At 43.1% G+C, this 17,551-nt stretch overlaps 3 protein-coding genes across 12 annotated transcripts in view; 2 read left to right on the plus strand and 1 right to left on the minus strand.

Annotated features, from left to right (window-relative positions):
• The window catches only part of MGMT (O-6-methylguanine-DNA methyltransferase), a 183,811-nt gene extending 172,988 nt beyond the window's left edge, over positions 1 to 10,823 (minus strand). Inside the window, exon 1 of one of the 7 annotated variants that reach the window (XM_081863337.1) lies at positions 10,380 to 10,823. In XM_081863337.1, coding sequence (XP_081719463.1) covers positions 10,380 to 10,540 — 161 coding nt within the window. In that variant the 5' untranslated portion in view covers positions 10,541 to 10,823. Of the gene's footprint in view, positions 1 to 580; positions 722 to 829; positions 923 to 1,018; positions 1,203 to 1,534; positions 1,714 to 10,379 lie in introns of those variants that run through there. The other 6 variants (XM_081863335.1, XM_081863336.1, XM_081863338.1 and 3 more) reach the window with 6 other exon arrangements.
• Positions 1 to 17,551, plus strand: part of EBF3 (EBF transcription factor 3) — a gene marked incomplete at its 3' end in the record, with an annotated part of 663,555 nt that overhangs the window by 423,946 nt on the left and 222,058 nt on the right. The window lies entirely within an intron of this gene.
• The window catches only part of LOC309342615 (uncharacterized protein), a 28,808-nt gene continuing 13,031 nt past the window's right edge, over positions 1,775 to 17,551 (plus strand). For all 4 annotated transcript variants that reach the window (XR_014156909.1, XR_014156910.1, XM_081863359.1 and 1 more), the window contains exons 1-3: positions 1,775 to 1,898; positions 2,272 to 2,352; positions 17,158 to 17,239. Coding sequence is in view for 2 of the 4 variants with exons in the window: in XM_081863359.1 (XP_081719485.1) it covers positions 17,213 to 17,239 (27 nt within the window). In the remaining 2 variants the exon portion in view is untranslated. The remainder of the gene's footprint in view (positions 1,899 to 2,271; positions 2,353 to 17,157; positions 17,240 to 17,551) is intronic.

A 17,551-nucleotide genomic window follows, 5' to 3' on the forward strand; every position in this document is an offset into this window, starting at 1 on the left:
AGGCTCGTTTGTTTTCTAAGCAACCCTGCTGGGCGCTTTTTATTAGGAAGTCAACTTTCAGAGCCGCTCTTTAAGTACAGCTCTCCTTTTGAGAATTCCCTCTTCGGGACGCCGCAGCTTGACATTACCCTCCCTCCACCAGAGAAACGCACAGCATGTTACAAAACCGCCGAGTACGGCGGAGCTAAGAAGGGAAAACAAACAAGCCGAAGAAACCAGCGGAAGCGCGTGGGAAAGGAGAAGGGTGAGGGCCTTGGGTGGAATTGAACTGAAACCAAAACACTCGCTTAGAAAGGAGAGAGTTCCTCTTTGAACGGAGTGGAAATTTGTGGCGAGCCGAGAGAAAAAAAGCCCTTTAGGGTTGGACTTTCTCCTTCGCCGCACTTTCCCCTCGGTTGCACGCCACCCCCTCGAGCCCGGGAGACTTCAACAAATTTCCAGCGAGGAAAAGCAAAGCGCCAAACTCATCATGGTTTTCCTTTTAAAAGTCTTGCAAGTTATACAAGCTGCCTGCGCCCGAATATAGGCCATTTCCCCCTCTTATCTCTGAACGCCGGGTGCAATAGGGGGGAAAAGACACCTTGGCGCTTGGCAAAGGAATCCGGGCCACACGCACGCCGGGCACACGAGTTGTGGTTTGTTTTTGCTTTAAAGCACCAGAGAGGCAACGATAGCTATATAAAGCAGGTGGAGTTAAATCAGCGCTGCGTTTCTCTTTTCCCGCTCCTTTCTGGAAGGACACTTGTTACCACGTTCCCCCATCCCGTCAGGCTCACTGTTTTACCAGCTCAACAAACAAGTCTCTTGCCCGGGATACGAAGGGGCTCACCTGCAAGCACAGGGTAGAAGGCTCTTAAGGCACTTCTGGGCGGGAAAGAGAGACGAGCGAAAGTGCAGGATGACGGGAGGTTAAGGAAGCGGGAGGAGAAGAGATTAGACAAAACTGGGCGGGGGGACGGGGACAAACCCGGACTCTGTTCTCTGGGTTTCAGCAGCTGAAGAGGCCACTGGCCCGCACCTGCGCCCAGACGCTCACTGCTCCGGGGCGGCGGGGTGGATGCTTTCCGACGACCTTTTTATTTTTTAGCACGCCCGCCGGGCTGAGACAATCCCTAAGCCGTTGGCCGACCAATGAGTGTCAAATGAGTGGAGGCAGAAGGCGTAGCCATCCGTAAAGCGACACTGCAATCCTCTGTATTCAGCTGGCTAGGCGGGCGTGAGACCCCATTGAACCCGGTGCGACTTGCTTCCGAGTAAGCATGCATCGCCCCCCATCCCACCCCGCCTGTCGTTTGGCAGCCGCCTTGGGAAGGGACGAGGCCTCGTCTATTCCTCTGCAGTTTGCAAGAGCTTGCACTGCAAAACTCAACAGTTCTAAGCTTCTCAGAGAGTAAACATGCCGCCTAGTTACACAGCTGCTGCTGCTGCTGCTACTGCAGCTTCTAAAGCTGAAAACGGCTTTATTTCTGAGTTGCATGCGCAGAGAGCTGGAACTCCCCGGCTGAGCTTCAGGGACACACACGCTTTGGCTAACCTGAAAGAGACGAAGTAGAACGGCCGGGTTTTCCTCCGCTGAACGGAAAGGGGCAAATGTGTTGCGCAGAGCTGGTTTGCCTTGTGGGAGTTGTAGTTGAAGCGGTGAAAGCCGAGCAGCTTATTTCCGATAGTGTAAACTACAATTCCCAGCATGCTCCACATACCTACTTCTCCCAATGCAGCGACTTAAACATACCTCATTCCTCTACTCTTTTTAGCTGTAGTTTGGGTGTGGGTGGGTGTTAGAATAGGTTTCCAGTTTATCACATCTTATGTCTGACCAAGAAGCCAAGCAGGCACTATAAGGGAAGCTCAGAGGAGAGGCTGCACTTTTCCAATAGCATCTTTCCCAATAAGTTTGGGTAGGTACCACTGTGACTTGCGGGGAGGTAGCCTGTTCATTCTCAGAGGCATTTGCTATTTTGGTTCTGTTTTGGTATGTGATATGAAATCCGGTTGTGGGGAGGTCCTTCATAATCAGCCATATGGGGCAGGGGTTCTTAGACTGTGGTCTTTAGAGGGTCTGTGATCTGGGTGCCTAAAGGGACATATTTTACTTCGATTTCCTTCCTGTTACTTTAAAAATTGACTTGTGAAAAAAGAGAGCAATGAAGTTTGTCAAGAGATTTTTCATATGAAACACTGTACAGCACTGTACAAACTTTAAGCATTATTATCACCATCAGTTTACTGGACACCTGTACCTTTAATTGCTTCCTATGTTGTGAAATACAGGTGCTGATGTTCTTTCTGGCATGAAAACAAGTGAGCAGAACACTTCCATCAGTTCAAGTTTTGTATATCAGCTGTTGAAAGGTAAGAGAGCAAGGACTTTTTGTTTTTTTAAAGGGGGCAACCCTAATTAATAGTACTGTACAATCTTATAATGAAGGGCTGTTTGCTACTAGCCTTTCTTCTATAAAATAAAAAGTACATGGGCAGTTCTAGAAATACTAAAAAAATATATTGCAACTACTGGCAAAACATAATGTTTACCAATTACCTTTGCCTAGCAGAAATGAAAAGGGGAGGGTGTCAGCCACATGTACATTCCAGAAGATGGACATAGCTTTTTGAAGCAGAGTTCTAAAGACTTAATGGGCTTTGGTATGCCTAAAGTTACGTACACTATATCATGTTGAGTGGGTGACCCAATTTGTTTTACAGTGTTGAAGTCTAGTTCACTGAACGTATCATCTGTGCGTGCACAACAGCTACCTGAAATGTACACACCTCAGCTTAACTGCAGTTTGGAAATCAGATGGTTTGAGGAAAAGCACATCATAAACAGGAGTACTTCTCAAGAAGCCATGGGCTACAGATGGATTGTGGCTAACGTCATAGTGTAATTGGCTTCAAACACCAATAGTGGGAGCATATTGGACCTGGAGTAAATATGTATACAGCCTAATTCTGACTATGCTTAAGTAAACCGTGTTGGAAACAGGGACCAACTGCAGTTGCTCCATGATGAGGGGAAAGCACTCCATATTCCAGGAATCAGACCTGAAAATGAAAACTTTACTGAGCTGTGTCCTAGGCAGGGCACAGTTTTCTTTGTGGCTTGGGCCTGCATTTCTTCCTTTGTACACAAGAAGTCTTCATTTGAATGATCTGAGCTAAACAATAGTGTTGCACTTCACCCCCGAGACACCCCATTCACCAAGATGCAAGATTCCAGGAGTTCCAGGTAGAAATCTAGCAGGTGAACCTTTCAGCCCCAAAGTCTGTTCAACAGCCTCAGTTTTTGTAGTGGGAGTCAGTCGGGGCTCTGCCCTCCCAGGCCAGGTGGGAAAGGCCTGCCAGGCAGGGAACAGGTCCTCCAGGACTTTCCAGCTAAGAATGAGAGCTGGAAAAACCCCAGTTCTAACCCTCAGCAGTGACCTCATGGGAGGCCTTTTGGCAGTCACCACCTCTTGAGTTTCAGCCCATACAATGCATAGAATAATAGTAGTGATCTAGGATTACTAGGATTGAGCTACATGGCCCATGCAGTTGTGAGCTTCATTCAAGCTCTATAATTTAGCCAAATGATTAATTCAGCACTCACTATGGGTGACATAATAATAATAATAATAATAATAATAATAATAATAATAATAATTTATTATTTATACGCCGCCCATCTGGCTGGGCCTCCCCAGCCACTCTGGGCGGCTTCCATAAAAACAAAAAATACAGTAAAATATCACACGTTAAAAACTTCCCTGAACAGGGCTGCCTTAAGATGTCTTCTGAATGTCAGGTAGTTGTTTATCGCTTTGACATCTGCTGGAAGGGCGTTCCACAGGGCGGGGGCCACCACCGAGAAGGCCCTCTGCCTGGTTCCCTGTAGCTTTGCTTCTTGCAATGAGGGAACCGCCAGAAGGCCCTCAGCGCTGGACCTCAGCGTCCGGGCAGAATGATGGGGGTGGAGACGCTCCTTCAGGTATACTGGACCGAGGCCGTTTAGGACTTTAAAGGTCAGCACCAACACTTTGAATTGTGCTCGGAAACATACTGGGAGCCAATGTAGGTCTTTCAAGACCGGTGTTATATGGTCTCGGCGGCCGCTCCCAGTCACCAGTCTAGCTGCCGCATTCTGGATTAGTTGTAGTTTCCGAGTCACCTTCAAAGGTAGCCCCACGTAGAGTGCATTGCAGTAGTCCAAGCGGGAGATAACCAGAGCATGCACCACTCTGGCGAGACAGTCCGCAGGCAGATAGGGTCTCAGCCTACGTACCAGATGGAGCTGGTAAACAGCTGCCCTGGACACAGATTTGACCTGTGCTTCCATGGACAGCTGTGAGTCCAAAATGACTCCCAGGCTGCGCACCTGGTCCTTCAGGGGCACAGTTACCCCATTCAGGACCAGGGAATCCTCCACACCTGCCCGCCTCCTGTCCCCCAAAAACAGTACTTCTGTCTTGTCAGGATTCAACCTCAATCTGTTAGCCGCCATCCATCCTCCAACCGCCTCCAGACACTCACACAGGACCTTCACCGCCCTCACTGGTTCTGATTTAAAAGAGAGGTAGAGCTGGGTATCATCCGCATACTGATGAACACCCAGCCCAAACCTCCTGATGATCTCTCCCAGCGGCTGCATGTAAATGTTGAAAAGCATGGGGGAGAGGACAGAACCCTGAGGCACCCCACAAGTGAGAGCCCAGGGGTCTGAACACTCATCCCCCACCACCACTTTCTGAACACGGCCCAGGAGGAAGGAGCGGAACCACTGTATGACAGTGCCCCCAGCTCCCAGCCCCTCAAGACGGTCCAGAAGATGTTATGGTCGATGGTATCAAACGCCGCTGAGAGATCCAGCAGAACTAGGAAACAGCTCTCACCTTTGTCCCTAGCCCGCCGGAGATCATCAACCAGTGCGACCAAGGCAGTTTCAGTCCCATGATGAGGCCTGAATCCCGACTGGAAGGGATCCAAATGGTCCGCTTCTTCCAGGCGTGCCTGGAGTTGTTCGGCAACCGCTCGCTCAATCACCTTGCCCAAGAATGGAAGATTTGAGACTGGGCGATAGTTGGCCATCGTGGCCGCATCTAAAGATGGTTTTTTAAGAAGCGGTTTAATAACCGCCTCTTTTAGCGGGTCTGGGAAGGCTCCCTCACGGAGGGAAGCATTCACCACCCCACGAAGCCCATCGCCCAGTCCTTCCCGGCTAGCTTTTATAAGCCAGGATGGGCAAGGATCCAGAGGACAGGTGGTTGGTTTCACTCGTCCAAGCAGCCTGTCCACATCCTCGGAGGTAACAGATTGGAATTGATCCCACTCAACTTGACTAGACAGAACTCTAGCACTCTCCCGCCCCGGTCCTGCTCCCACGGTGGAGTCTACTTCTTCCCGAATCTGAGCGATTTTATCTGCAAAAAACTTTGCAAAATTATTGCAGGAGAACATGTGGCCCGTACTGGGCCCCGATGTTGCAGGTGGTTCCGCTAAATTGTGAACCACCTGAAAAAGTCTCCTGCTGCTGTTTTCTGCAGATGCAATAGAGGCGGTGAAGAAATTCTTCTTCGCCGTCGCTATCGCCACTTGGTAGGCTCGACGTTGAGCTCTAACCTGTGTCCGGTCAGATTCGGAATGAGTTATCCGCCACCGGCGCTCTAGCCGTCTCAACGATTGTTTCATTGCCCTCAGATCCGTGGAAAACCACGGGGCTGTCCAGGCTCCATGCAATCGGAGAGGGCGCTTCGGAGCCAAACAGTCAATAGCCCTGGTTAACTCCACATTCCAGTGGGCCACCAGGGAATCAGCTGAAAGGCCATCAACATGGGATAAAGCATCCCCTACCACTCTCTGGAAACCATTTGGATCCATTAAGTGGCGGGGGCGGACCATCCGAATTGGTCCCACCTCCCTGCAGAGGGGATGGGTCGCAGAGAAGTCCAGTTGCACCAGGAAGTGATCTGACCATGGCACTTCTTTCGTTTAGCTTTTAGTTAGTGTCAGATCACCAACATCCATAGAGGTAAACACCAGGTCCAAGGCATGTCCGCGGCTATGGGTTGGGCCAGACTTATTCAGGGACAGCCCCATGGAGGCCATGCTTTCCACGAAGTCCCGAGTGGCCCCTTGTAAGGTTGTGTCGGCATGGATGTTAAAATCCCCTAGGACAACCAAGCTGGGTGTCTCCAGGAGAACATCCGCCACGACCTGAAGCAGCTCGGGCAGGGAATCCTTGGTGCAGCGGGGAGGTCGGTACACCAAAAGGAATCCTGTACTGCCCCTATTGCCCAACTTCCAGAACATGCACTCGGAAAACTGGGTCTTCCCAATAGGACGCCTGGTGCAAACTAATGACTTTCTAAAAATCACTGCAACCCCCCCCTCCCCGCCCACATGACCTGGGTTGCTGTGCGTAAGAGAAACCTGGTGGACAAGCAGCGGCAAGGACAGGCCCATCTGCTTCATCCAACCAAGTCTCTGTTACACATGCCAGGTCAAGTCCTCCATCCATGATCAAGTCATGGATGGCAGTGGTCTTATGAATCATTGACCTGGCATTGCACAGCAGCACCTTCAGGTCATGTGGGTATCCCTTGCTGATTCTAGTATCCATCCAGTCAGGACCAGACCCGGAGGCAGGAATAGTCCTCAGATAACGACTAAACCTGCCCCCTCTGTAATGACATGGTCTAGTCTTAGCGTAACTCCTCCTCCTACCTGTGATCACTGAGATCGGTTGTCCCAGTGCATCCCCCCCTGTGGAACATGCCCCAGCCATTTTATGGGCTGGGGCCCACTCCCCGGCAGCCCTGACCCCTCCCCCTAAGAACAAAATAACACCTTAAACAAACAAACAAAACCAATAAAACAATACAACAACAACAAAAATGTAAAAATTACAAAAACATCAAAATAAAAAAAATAATTCCCCAAAGCCAACCAGACATCCATCCCACCCCCACCCCCCACATACAAAAAATCCAAAAGAAATGATTTTTGATGCAATTCAGAATAATGACAGGTGTGATTTTTTGCTTTTGCTGAATGTAAAAGTCCATGTTAATCTTGGCTTCATTAAAAAAACACTGAGTTGGTAAATCAATGATTAAAATCAATGATTAAAAGCACAGAATAGTTTGTAACAATTGTTTTTGAAATTTAGCAAATAATTTGCATCACTGAATATTGAAGAGCGCTATCCATTATGTGATAGATATGGATAACGTAGCACATTTCAGAATAACTCCAAGGAAATTATTGGTACCCCACACACACACACACACACACACACACACACACATATATATATATATATATGCATGCAAATATTTAGAAAGACTTATTTAATATTTTGGAACAAAGCAGATCACTTGCATCCTCTTTTTATATATGTGTGCAGCATGGTACTCAGCATGTCTTCTCAGATGTCAAATTTTGGTCTTTAGCAATACAGGGATATAAATAAGGAATGTCAAAAGTTCTTATTTATTTATTTCTCACATTTTCCCCACAGCTGAGAGTCAAGGTGGTTTACAAAAAATTAAAACATGGGTAAAACACAGAAAGCTAAAAAATAGTTTAAAAGTTCTTAAAGTTTAACAGAATAAAAACAATATAAAAACAAATTATTAAAATGCAGACATTAAAAACAGCACAACAGTATAAAAAACCGTTTCCATAAAAACAGTCAGTTCTCAAAAGCCTGTCAGAATAGAACAATATTCACCTGCGGGCAGAAGGACAATAAGGAGGGTGCCAGGCTAGTCTCTTTTGGGAGTTCCAAAGTCTGGGTGCAGCCAAATTTGCATCCCCATCAAATTTCTTACATTTGTACCCCGTCTTTCATTCATGGAGCAGAGAGCAGCTTTTTATCTTGATAACCCTGGGCTGCAAATGGATTTGATAGATGGTGAGTTCCATGTCTGAGCGAGGATTTGAGCTTTAGGTTTCCCATATCCAAACCCATCATCACTCACTGCTTCCAGATTGTGTCCATGTGACGCTATATTAGGCCAGGTTCCAAAGAACAGCAAAACAAATTATGTAAGCCCAAGAGGAATTTTATATGATTTTTTTTTTCTATCAGTGGACCTCATCCTACACGAGGCATTTTCTTTCTTTTTTTTATAAATATTTATTAAAGTTTTTGAATACAAATACACAAATAATAAACAATCTTACTTCCAACACAACGTAGTTTCATCAATTCTTTGGACTCCCTCACGTCTCCCGCTCCCATTTACATCGTTAAAAGGTTTTTCCAAGCAAATTATCAACTTGTTTACGGTCTTATATCCACTCATTTAAATATAATCTAGCAATTCTCCAAAAAATTTATGTTTTCTTTAATCTCACTTATCATCGAGTTCAAATCTAGTTTAGTGGTGGCCAATTTTTTATAATCTAGCATCCTTCTTAACATTCAACCAAGTTACAATGTTTTTGTAAATACATCTTAAATTTCTTCCAATCTTCTTCAATCCTCTCTTCTCCCAGGTCTCGGATTCTGCCAGTCATCTCGGCCAGTTGCATATAGTCCATCAGCTGCATCTGCCACTCTTCCAGTGTGGGTAGATCTTGAGTTTTCCAGTTTTTAGCAATGAGTATCCTTGCTGCCGTTGTTGCATACATAAAAAATGTTCGATCCTTCTTTAGCACCTTCTGGCCGACAATACCCAGGAGGAAGGCCTCTGGTTTCTTAGTGAAGGTATACTTAAATACCTTTTTCAGTTCATTATATATCATTTCCCAGAAGGCCTTCACCTTAGGGCATGTCCACCAGAGGTGAAAGAATGTTCCTTCATTTTCTTTACATTTCCAACATTTATTATCAGACGAATGGTATATTTTGGCAAGTTTAACTGGGGTCATGTACCATCTATATATCATTTTCATTACATTTTCCTTCAGAGCATTACATGCGGTGAAGTTCAACCCAGTGGTCCATAACCTTTCCCAGTCCTCAAACATGATGTTGTGCCCAATGTCCTGTGCCCACTTTATCATAGCCGATTTAACCATTTCGTCTTGTGTATTCCATTTTAACAGCAAGTTATACATTCTAGATCAGTGTTTCCCAACCTTGGGCCTCCAGCTGTTTTCGGACTACAATTCCCATCATCCCTGACCACTGGTCTTGCTAGCTAAGGTTGATGGGAATTGTAGTCCAAAAACAACTGGAGGCCCAAGGTTGGGAAACACTGTTCTAGATAGTACCTTAGTCTTTGGTTCTAACAATTCTGTTTCTAATTTCGATTTCTCCACCTGGAACCCTAACTTTTTGTCATTTTTAAAAACTTCTTTAATCTGAGCGTATACACGAGGCATTTTCAGAAGCAGTTTACAAAATGGTCAGGGTGATAGGGTCATTTCTTCTAAGAACATTGCTACATTTCCACTAGGCTAGCTCAGGCACCTTGCTTGACCTATGTATGTCTCCTCAAAATTAAACCTCATGGGGTTTAAAGGAGCTCACTTCCAAATATGCATGTACAGGATTACACTGCCTGTGTGGTTCTTTGGATTCCAACCTTGGTAAACTTATATCACAACCCTATTCATCTTTTCTGGAAAGCAAGTCCCAATTTGTTCAATGGGGCTTACTCCCTAGGATGTATATGTGGGTGAGAGATTTGGCCTAAGGACCAAATAGTTATTAGTGTGGTAAAATACAGCTTTTTTCTGGTGGAAAATATAGATTATGTAACTCTGATAAATTCCACTATTTTTGTTCCTGTCACCAGTAAGAATTCTAACAATGCATTCTAATTCTTCATAGGCATTCAGGGGTGTGCGTTTTTTCCTCCCCATCTTTCTCCTGGTAAAATAAATAATTCCGGTCTTTATTCCAGTTTTAGTTTATAGGTTATGTTGTTCTTTACATTTTACTGTTTGTATTGATTAAACTAGTGACATTACCCTTGATTTACACTGAGTGGGAGACTAATCAGGCCATTTTTCATTTCCTTTTGAAATTTTCTGCAAAAAAACCCAACAAACAAATAAATAAATGGTACCCACACAGAAACAATCAATATATCTTTGTTTGTTTTGCCAGGGTAGTGGAAGCTGTAGAAAGCTAACACTTGAGGCCCTCATAGCATGTTTCTGGCAAAGGCCCCACTATGTGAAATTGGCTTGTTCTAGCTGTTTTTTTCTTTTCTTTTCTTTTGCAGGATTTACAAGGTATTTCATCAAGAAACCATAGACTCACAGCATTTGCTTCACTCACAGCAGAAAGAACTCGTTTTATTGAGTCCTGCAAGTTTTGTTTTCAATATTTCTCTACCAGTCCTCTCTGTCATACCAAGAGCGCATTCTCAAATTATAATTGCACACAGACATTATTGTGTAAGGAAAACTGACACTGGCCCTGATCCAGCTTCAGATCCATTTTTTACCTTTGAATCAGTTCTACTGAATGCAATGCGGCTTGCATCTGAGTAGGCATGCATAGGTGTACACTGTCAATTATGCTTTCGTATGTTGGACTAGTGGATCCGGATGGAGTGGGACAGAAAGATGCAAAAGAACGCTGGGCTCTTACACCTTTAATAGTCATGTAGCACAGGGAATGACTACGTAGATGCACTTGTGATGTAAGTTACACCCGCTGAAATGCTATCTTCTACATGGCTATTAAAGGCACAGAAGCCCTGTCCTCTCTCACATCCAGCCAGTGGAGATGCACATCACATAGAGCTATCAGGTTGAATGGGAACCAAATACACACCAAAATGCGTATCCCTATCTAAATGTGTATATCAACTGAACAGGTAGCCTTCCTCGGTGGATCGTGTTGATTGAATCTGGAAAGTCTTGAGGTGGATCAGTATTAAAATAATCAAGTTGCTGTAGCACTGTCTACCGCTATAAAAGTTCACTAAAATATGATGTAGTAAACAGAGCTGATAAAACAGTTAAGAATCCAGTTTTCCTTTAATGCCATTAAATAATGCTGATATTTTATTGTAGATTTGTCCATTTAATGCTTTCCTTTAACTTCAGATCTCTTGTTGCAAGAAATTATTAGAGCACAAAGTTAAATATACATATGAAAACCCCCCTGATCTGGTTCCTTAGTCTATAAAGGAAGACCATGTACTATTCTAAGTTTTAAATATATACTTTGACACAGATACATGAATCAAGAAGCCGCTATTAGGATTGACTTTCAGAAGTTTTTGTAAGTCATGGTTTCCTCTCTCTTACCACCAGAGAACTCTTGGTAATTCTCTGCTGAACTTAATCACACTTCTCTCAAATGACTAACAGGCCAGCCCAAAGCATGTTTACTCAAGAGCAAGTCACACTGACTCCCAGGTAAGGATGGATAGGATTGCGGTTTTGGGTTGTGCACAAATAATTTTCAGGGTGATGTTCTCATACTGGTAGGTTGACCATCCTTCCTGAGCCAATTGTTGGATTACATAAAATAGAGGGAGTAAGGCTTGATAAAGCATCTTTGCACCATTAAAATGTACACTGTTCAGCAAGAAAACAAACATGGCATTGCTGCAGGGTGGTGGTGGTGAAAGGGCAGCCTTGCAGTGTTTTGTTGGGGAAGAACCATTTAGCAGGGAAGATAAGTGAAATTTAGGTTAGCCTAGAATTTACACTGGGCTTTTTGTACAGGTTAGGTTTAATTGCATTCCACATTTGTGTGTTTTAAGATAGCAACTGCCACTGGTTATTTATTATTAACACTAGGATTTAGAATTCACTTAGCATAATACAGCTCAAAATACAAAACAGTCATTTCCCCCAAGTTCAGGAGCACATTTGGCATAATATTCCCAACAGCACTAAGCTTACTTCCTTATGAGAACAAAGGCTGGGACTGTTGCCAGCAGATTCCAGGTCGGTATTTAATAGTAACTGTTTAACAAAGAGTTGCATATTAAAGGTGGGAGATATTTTATTTTTTATTTAAATCTCATTGGAGTTGTTTCCAAAGTTTAAACTGAACACTTTTACTTCCTGTTTCTGAAAGGATCTCATTTGTGACACTTGGCGTTATATATACACAGCCTTTGTGGTCACTTTGGTCAAAGTATGTTGAATGGCCAGGCAAAGAAGAGAAGGAAGAAGTTTGATTTTTTAAAAAGAAAGAAAGAAAGAAAGAAAGAAAGAAAGAAAGAAAGAGTCTTTATTTTGTTTTTAAAATTTATAAATCACTTCTCTGCCAACAGGTGGTTTAAAATTAGACCACCAAAGGAGTTGTCCAGATCAACCACAAATCCGAATTTCCTCTGTCATGCATGATATGAGTTTGATAGAAAGAACAGGTACTCTATTGAGCTTGGAGAGCAGAAGACGTAAAGAGGGTCAGCTAATGACTTTTTATTGGAACAATCTTGGTATCATCTTACTGACCTTGTATGCATTACCAACCTAATGCACTGGCAAATGCTTTGCTAATCATGGTAAATCAACCATGCTTTGCTAATCATGGTAATCCAAGCTATAAGTAGCACAAGCATCCAGAAATGGTCCCAAAATGTACAGGGTGAGTCTTTTAAAAGAGGCCCCGTGGAACATGTGTACTCTGTATCCACGGGGCCTCTTTTGTAGGACTCACCCTGTATATGCATTCTGCCTTAAATTCACACATACTATCCTTCCATTTGTACTTGTGTATGTATCTTAAAACATCCAGGCAGCATAGAAGGCATGTAAAAGGGGTATCATCCACATGAACATGGCTTCTGTTCATGATTTTCTGGACAAAACCCTAGTAATATTCCATAAGACTGCACATCACTTCTGCTATAGCTATAATAGTAAGATGAAGGAACAATACTCCTATTTTTCCATGTGATTGTGGTGCTGTTAGATCAGAGGTTCTCCTCCAGCTTTATCATGGCAAAGCTCACCAAGCCAATATTTAAAAGGCTTGAATGTTTTCCAAAAACAACAGGGCCGGAAAGGCAAAGTTGCAGTGGTCACTCCCTTCTCCTGTGCTTAAAGCAAGTGAATCAAAAGAAAACAGAAGAAATAGGTTTGCATGGGCCCACAGTATATAGATTGGCAGAAGGCTGCCAAACCGAAAAGAAAAGGACAAGAAAGAAAACAAAAAAAGAGAGTTGCCAAACATTGGCAGTCGACGCAAAGGTCTACTGTACTCACTTGCACTGTTTGGAAGGCAGATGGAATCACAATCTGCTTCTTGGCCCATAACAATGGGAGCTTAAAGTGGCCAGTTTTCAAACATACAAGCTGCTTAATAATTGGTCTTGTGGCATTTTGCACTCAACTTGTCAGATCTGGTAGTGTGTGTGTGTGTGTGTGTGTGTGTGTGTGTGTGTGTGTGTGTTTGTGTTTAATGGTACCGCATGTATAGTTGTTCAGCTGTCAGGGTTTCTGTCAATGGTGACAATCAATGCACATTCCTTCCTGTCCTTAAACGCTCGTGCCTGTTGGGCTTTTGGAGTTGTTTTCCCTTTAAAAGGCGTTGCAGGTGGAGGACGAGTGTGCTTATCCGTGATAACCCTCAGATTGTATGTATACTTTTTAAATGGGTGGGGAACATTTTTCAGCGTGAGGGCTACGTTGTGGGCAACCTTCTGTGAGCTGCATGTCAGTGGTGGACAGGGGAGCGAAGCAGGGGTGGAGGACAGCCAAAAATGTGGGTAAGGTGGGGAAACAGATGCGACTCAAACCATTGTATAATAGGGTGCATTCCACCTAGACCCAAATCAGAGATCCATGCAGGCAAGTAAGCAGGAGGCATTGCCACAGTTCAAAGCACTTGACGAGGGCATGGAACAGACTGGGGAGGAGCCTGACATAGGGGGAGGGAGTATAGCCTGAAGAGAGTCCTGAGGGCCAGATAGAGTGGCCTGCAAGACCACATTCAGACCCTGGGTCTGAAGTTCTCCACTCGTGGACTACATGTTCTCACAACAGTGCCGCATTCCCTTTTAAGACTCCTTTTTTTAAAAAAGAAAAACACCAATAAAGCAGCGTTCGCCAACTCCCATTGGCATGCTAGTTTGGGTGAAGGCTGTTTTAAAGACTGCCTTGCCCTCTGCTGCCCCAGAATAGGCAGGCAGCAGATTCCTCCTTGTTGTGTTATGTTACGCCACATCATTTTAAAGACCGGCTCCTAGAATTGGAAAACAAGGTGCTTTGTGACATCACAGAAACAGGTATTTCCCCCCACCCACCCACCTCAAACTGCTGGATAATATGAAGGCAGAGTGGGGAACTAAGATTTGTAGTTGCCCATTGTGATGTCAGGCAGATGTTTTGGTTGAAATGTTTGCTCCATTACGACTGTAAACAGAGAGTGGTTTGCAAAGTGCGATTTGGTATGTTTTCCTGAAATAATAAATCTGCACTGGCACTTTTAATGTATAAATCCTATTGGAGTTAATGTGCACACTTTTTGGGTCAGAGAGGAGACAGCAATTATGCTTGGCAAGATTTGTTATCTCCTCTGCATTACCAAGAATCAGTGAAAATAAATCTAGTCAATTCTGGTTGTTGTTGTGGTGGTTGTTTTTTAAAAAAGTTATGCTTTAAGAGTACCCCTCCTTCAAATCGAGCACATACTGCTGTCTGAGGAATGCAGCTACTTGAAGTGGGCACTAACATGCCTCTTGCATCAGTGGAAATGGATATTGCAATTGCTGTTTTGAAAAATGTTCTCAAATACATTGGGAGTTTTATACTATTTTTCAAACTGCCAAGTAGATAATGTCAGAATATTTCTGAAATGGGATACTAACATCAAGATATACTGCTCCAATCAGCAAGCATCAGGCAAAGTAGAGTATAAAACTATAGATATAGGAGACTACTAGCAAATTTCCATTTCCATTTCCATTTCCTATGTCAACAGCTTCCCAACTTACCTAGTAGATTGTTTTATGTTTTCCAGGCAAATTCTCTGTAGACCAAACGCTCTATGTTCAACTCTGCATTCGGAGCTGAAAAGAATTAGATATGCTGTAGTTTATGAAATGGATGTTTATGAAAGTACCCTTTGTTTCAATGGCTTCAAAACCTGACATGAATTCCAACTCTGACAGCATAATGAGAAAATAAGATGGTCATAGCAGTGTCCCAAATGTAGCCTTAACTATTGAGGTTCTCTTGTTGAAAATGCAATTCTCTGTCTAGATGTTTATGAATGTCTTCAGTGTCTCTTCTTTTGATGGGAGTTCTTTTTTTGCCCGTCTTTTACAATTCTGAAATATGAAGAGAGAAAGCTGCTGTGATATGCAAGATATAAATGCTGTGGGAGTTGCATCCTTTGGCCCAACAACACCCCCAGTTGCATTACATTAGTTTGTCTTTCCTTGTGAAGAAACTGCATTTCAAGCTAACCGCTTCTGAGAAGGTGCAAAATACTATTTTAAAAGTAAAATAGCAGATTAATTTGCTGAAGATCGTGCTTTAAAAAACAAACAAACCCACACCTTTCCCCAATTTATAGCACAATCACTTGTATGGCTACTGGGGAAAAAAACCATCTCCATTGAGTTCAATGAGATTTACTGGTACTCCCAGGTAAGTGAGCATAAGACTGCAGCCTAAGGATGGCTTCCAGTACCACACATTGTGGGAAAGCAGCTATAAAATGAATTACAGTGTTCAAGACTATGCCTTATGTTTATTCATAGCTTATAGTTTTCATTTAACAGCACAAGAGTGAGAGTTTCCCACTAAATACTGTGCTATTCACACATTTCTTCTCACATTATAAACCTTAAAATACATTTTGCCTTGCTCTGGATTTCATGCTTACATATCTGTCAGGACAGTTTCTTGAAATTATTTATTTGCATTTCTAATCATGCATGCATGCATACACACACACACACACACACACACACACACACACAATAACTCTCTAATGCCGCATTGATATTATTGTACCACAAAGGAACTACAAGTTTCTTCTTGTCAATGAAGTAACTTTTACCAATCAGCTGAGTGAATTATTCCAATAAGGTTTGGGTTTGGATGGAAGAGGGACAATGGGGACGGATAATCTTTGATGATCTGTGGCAAAATTCTAAGGCACATCTCCGGTTAGCGAAATTACAGGTAATGGCCCATGAAGGTTAAAAAATAGTTGGATATGATAACTCGCCCTTAACCACCATCATTCCAGCCAGAGGGAGGGGCAAGTGAGGGGAAAACAAAGGGGCTGTGGCAGGGAAGAGGGGGCCTCTGTAAGGAAGCAGTATCAAGGGAAGCAGGAATGTCATTCTCTGGAGATCTAATATAGGGTGGTGGATATGACTGTCTTTTGGCCTGCCAGCTGCCTCCAGCTATAATTGAGCCATATATCTGCATACTCAAATATTTCAAAATACCACAATCAGTCAGTGACCTATCAGAAACTGAAACAGCACCTGACACTTATTACCAGCTAGGGAAGTTAAGATGATCATCACATTATGAATGAGGACCCAACAAATGTCGTTGGACTACAACTGTCCTTATGCCTGACCACCAATCATGCTGGCTTGGACTAATGGAAGATGGAGTTCCAACATTTGGAGAAACACAGATTTCCTATCCCGGCTGAGTAGATTGCCTGCAAGTGAACATTAAGCTACCTGCTGACAACATGAACCCAGAACCCAGTTGTCAAAATGGTTTGACATTTACATAAATGCATCCTATATTCAGATATCTGATTTAAGTGCACATAAACTGGCTTCAGTGGTTTGTATCTGGTGTTAGTTGTTGCCATATTTGACACCGACAAAAAGACATCTTCTGAAAATAAAAAAGCCAGAAACCCATATGATATTTAAGATAATGTTCTTTTTATAGACTTGTTCTCATTCTAGTCCTGTAAAACAGCGAGAGACTTTCCAAAATGCTCCAGGCTATAGAAAGCTGATATTACTCTTAATTGTTCCATAATGCCAGTATTCTACAGAGAAAATTAATAAAACATCAATGGACAGCAATAAAAAAGTCCAGAATCTTTTTTTTTAAAGTATTATGGTTGACTGAAGAAAAATTGGGTCCATAGCTAATGAGAAGGAAAATGAATATGTTGAGAGGGGCAGAATGAAACTTATTGTACTAATGGTTTTGATAAAAATGTGAACATGTAAGTAGTGTGAGAAAGGCAAAAGAACGCTTCGAAAATTATAGGAGCTTGCTGGTCATATAAAAGATAAAACTGTTTTTGACACATTGCATTTTCAGGATCCTATTTCCTGAAACCAGAATAAACTGATTGGCAGATCCATGTTGACCCACTATGTTCAGTGGAGCAGCTTACTTGCAGGTAAGTTTGCATACTTGCATAAGTCTATACTTGCAAGCCTTATTTCATAGTTTAAACTTGTTTATATCTTTAGTGTAGAGTTTTGCATATGCAATAAGCGCTGCATTGCTCTTCAGCACAGCAACTATAACATTCTGAATGTTAGAAAAAATATATGCAAGGATAAACTTTTTATGAACTAAAAAGTTAATTTGGATGAACTTGAACTGAACTGGTTCATTTTGTAAAGGGGTGAATTTGAAATGCAGCTAGTTCCTTTACGGATATAATGATCTTGAACTAGAATTAATTCCTTCTCAAGCACTGTGCATG

The sequence above is a fragment of the Podarcis erhardii genome, assembly GCF_964252035.2.
Source record: "Podarcis erhardii genome assembly, chromosome: 5".
NCBI classification, from domain to species: Eukaryota; Metazoa; Chordata; class Lepidosauria; order Squamata; family Lacertidae; genus Podarcis; species Podarcis erhardii.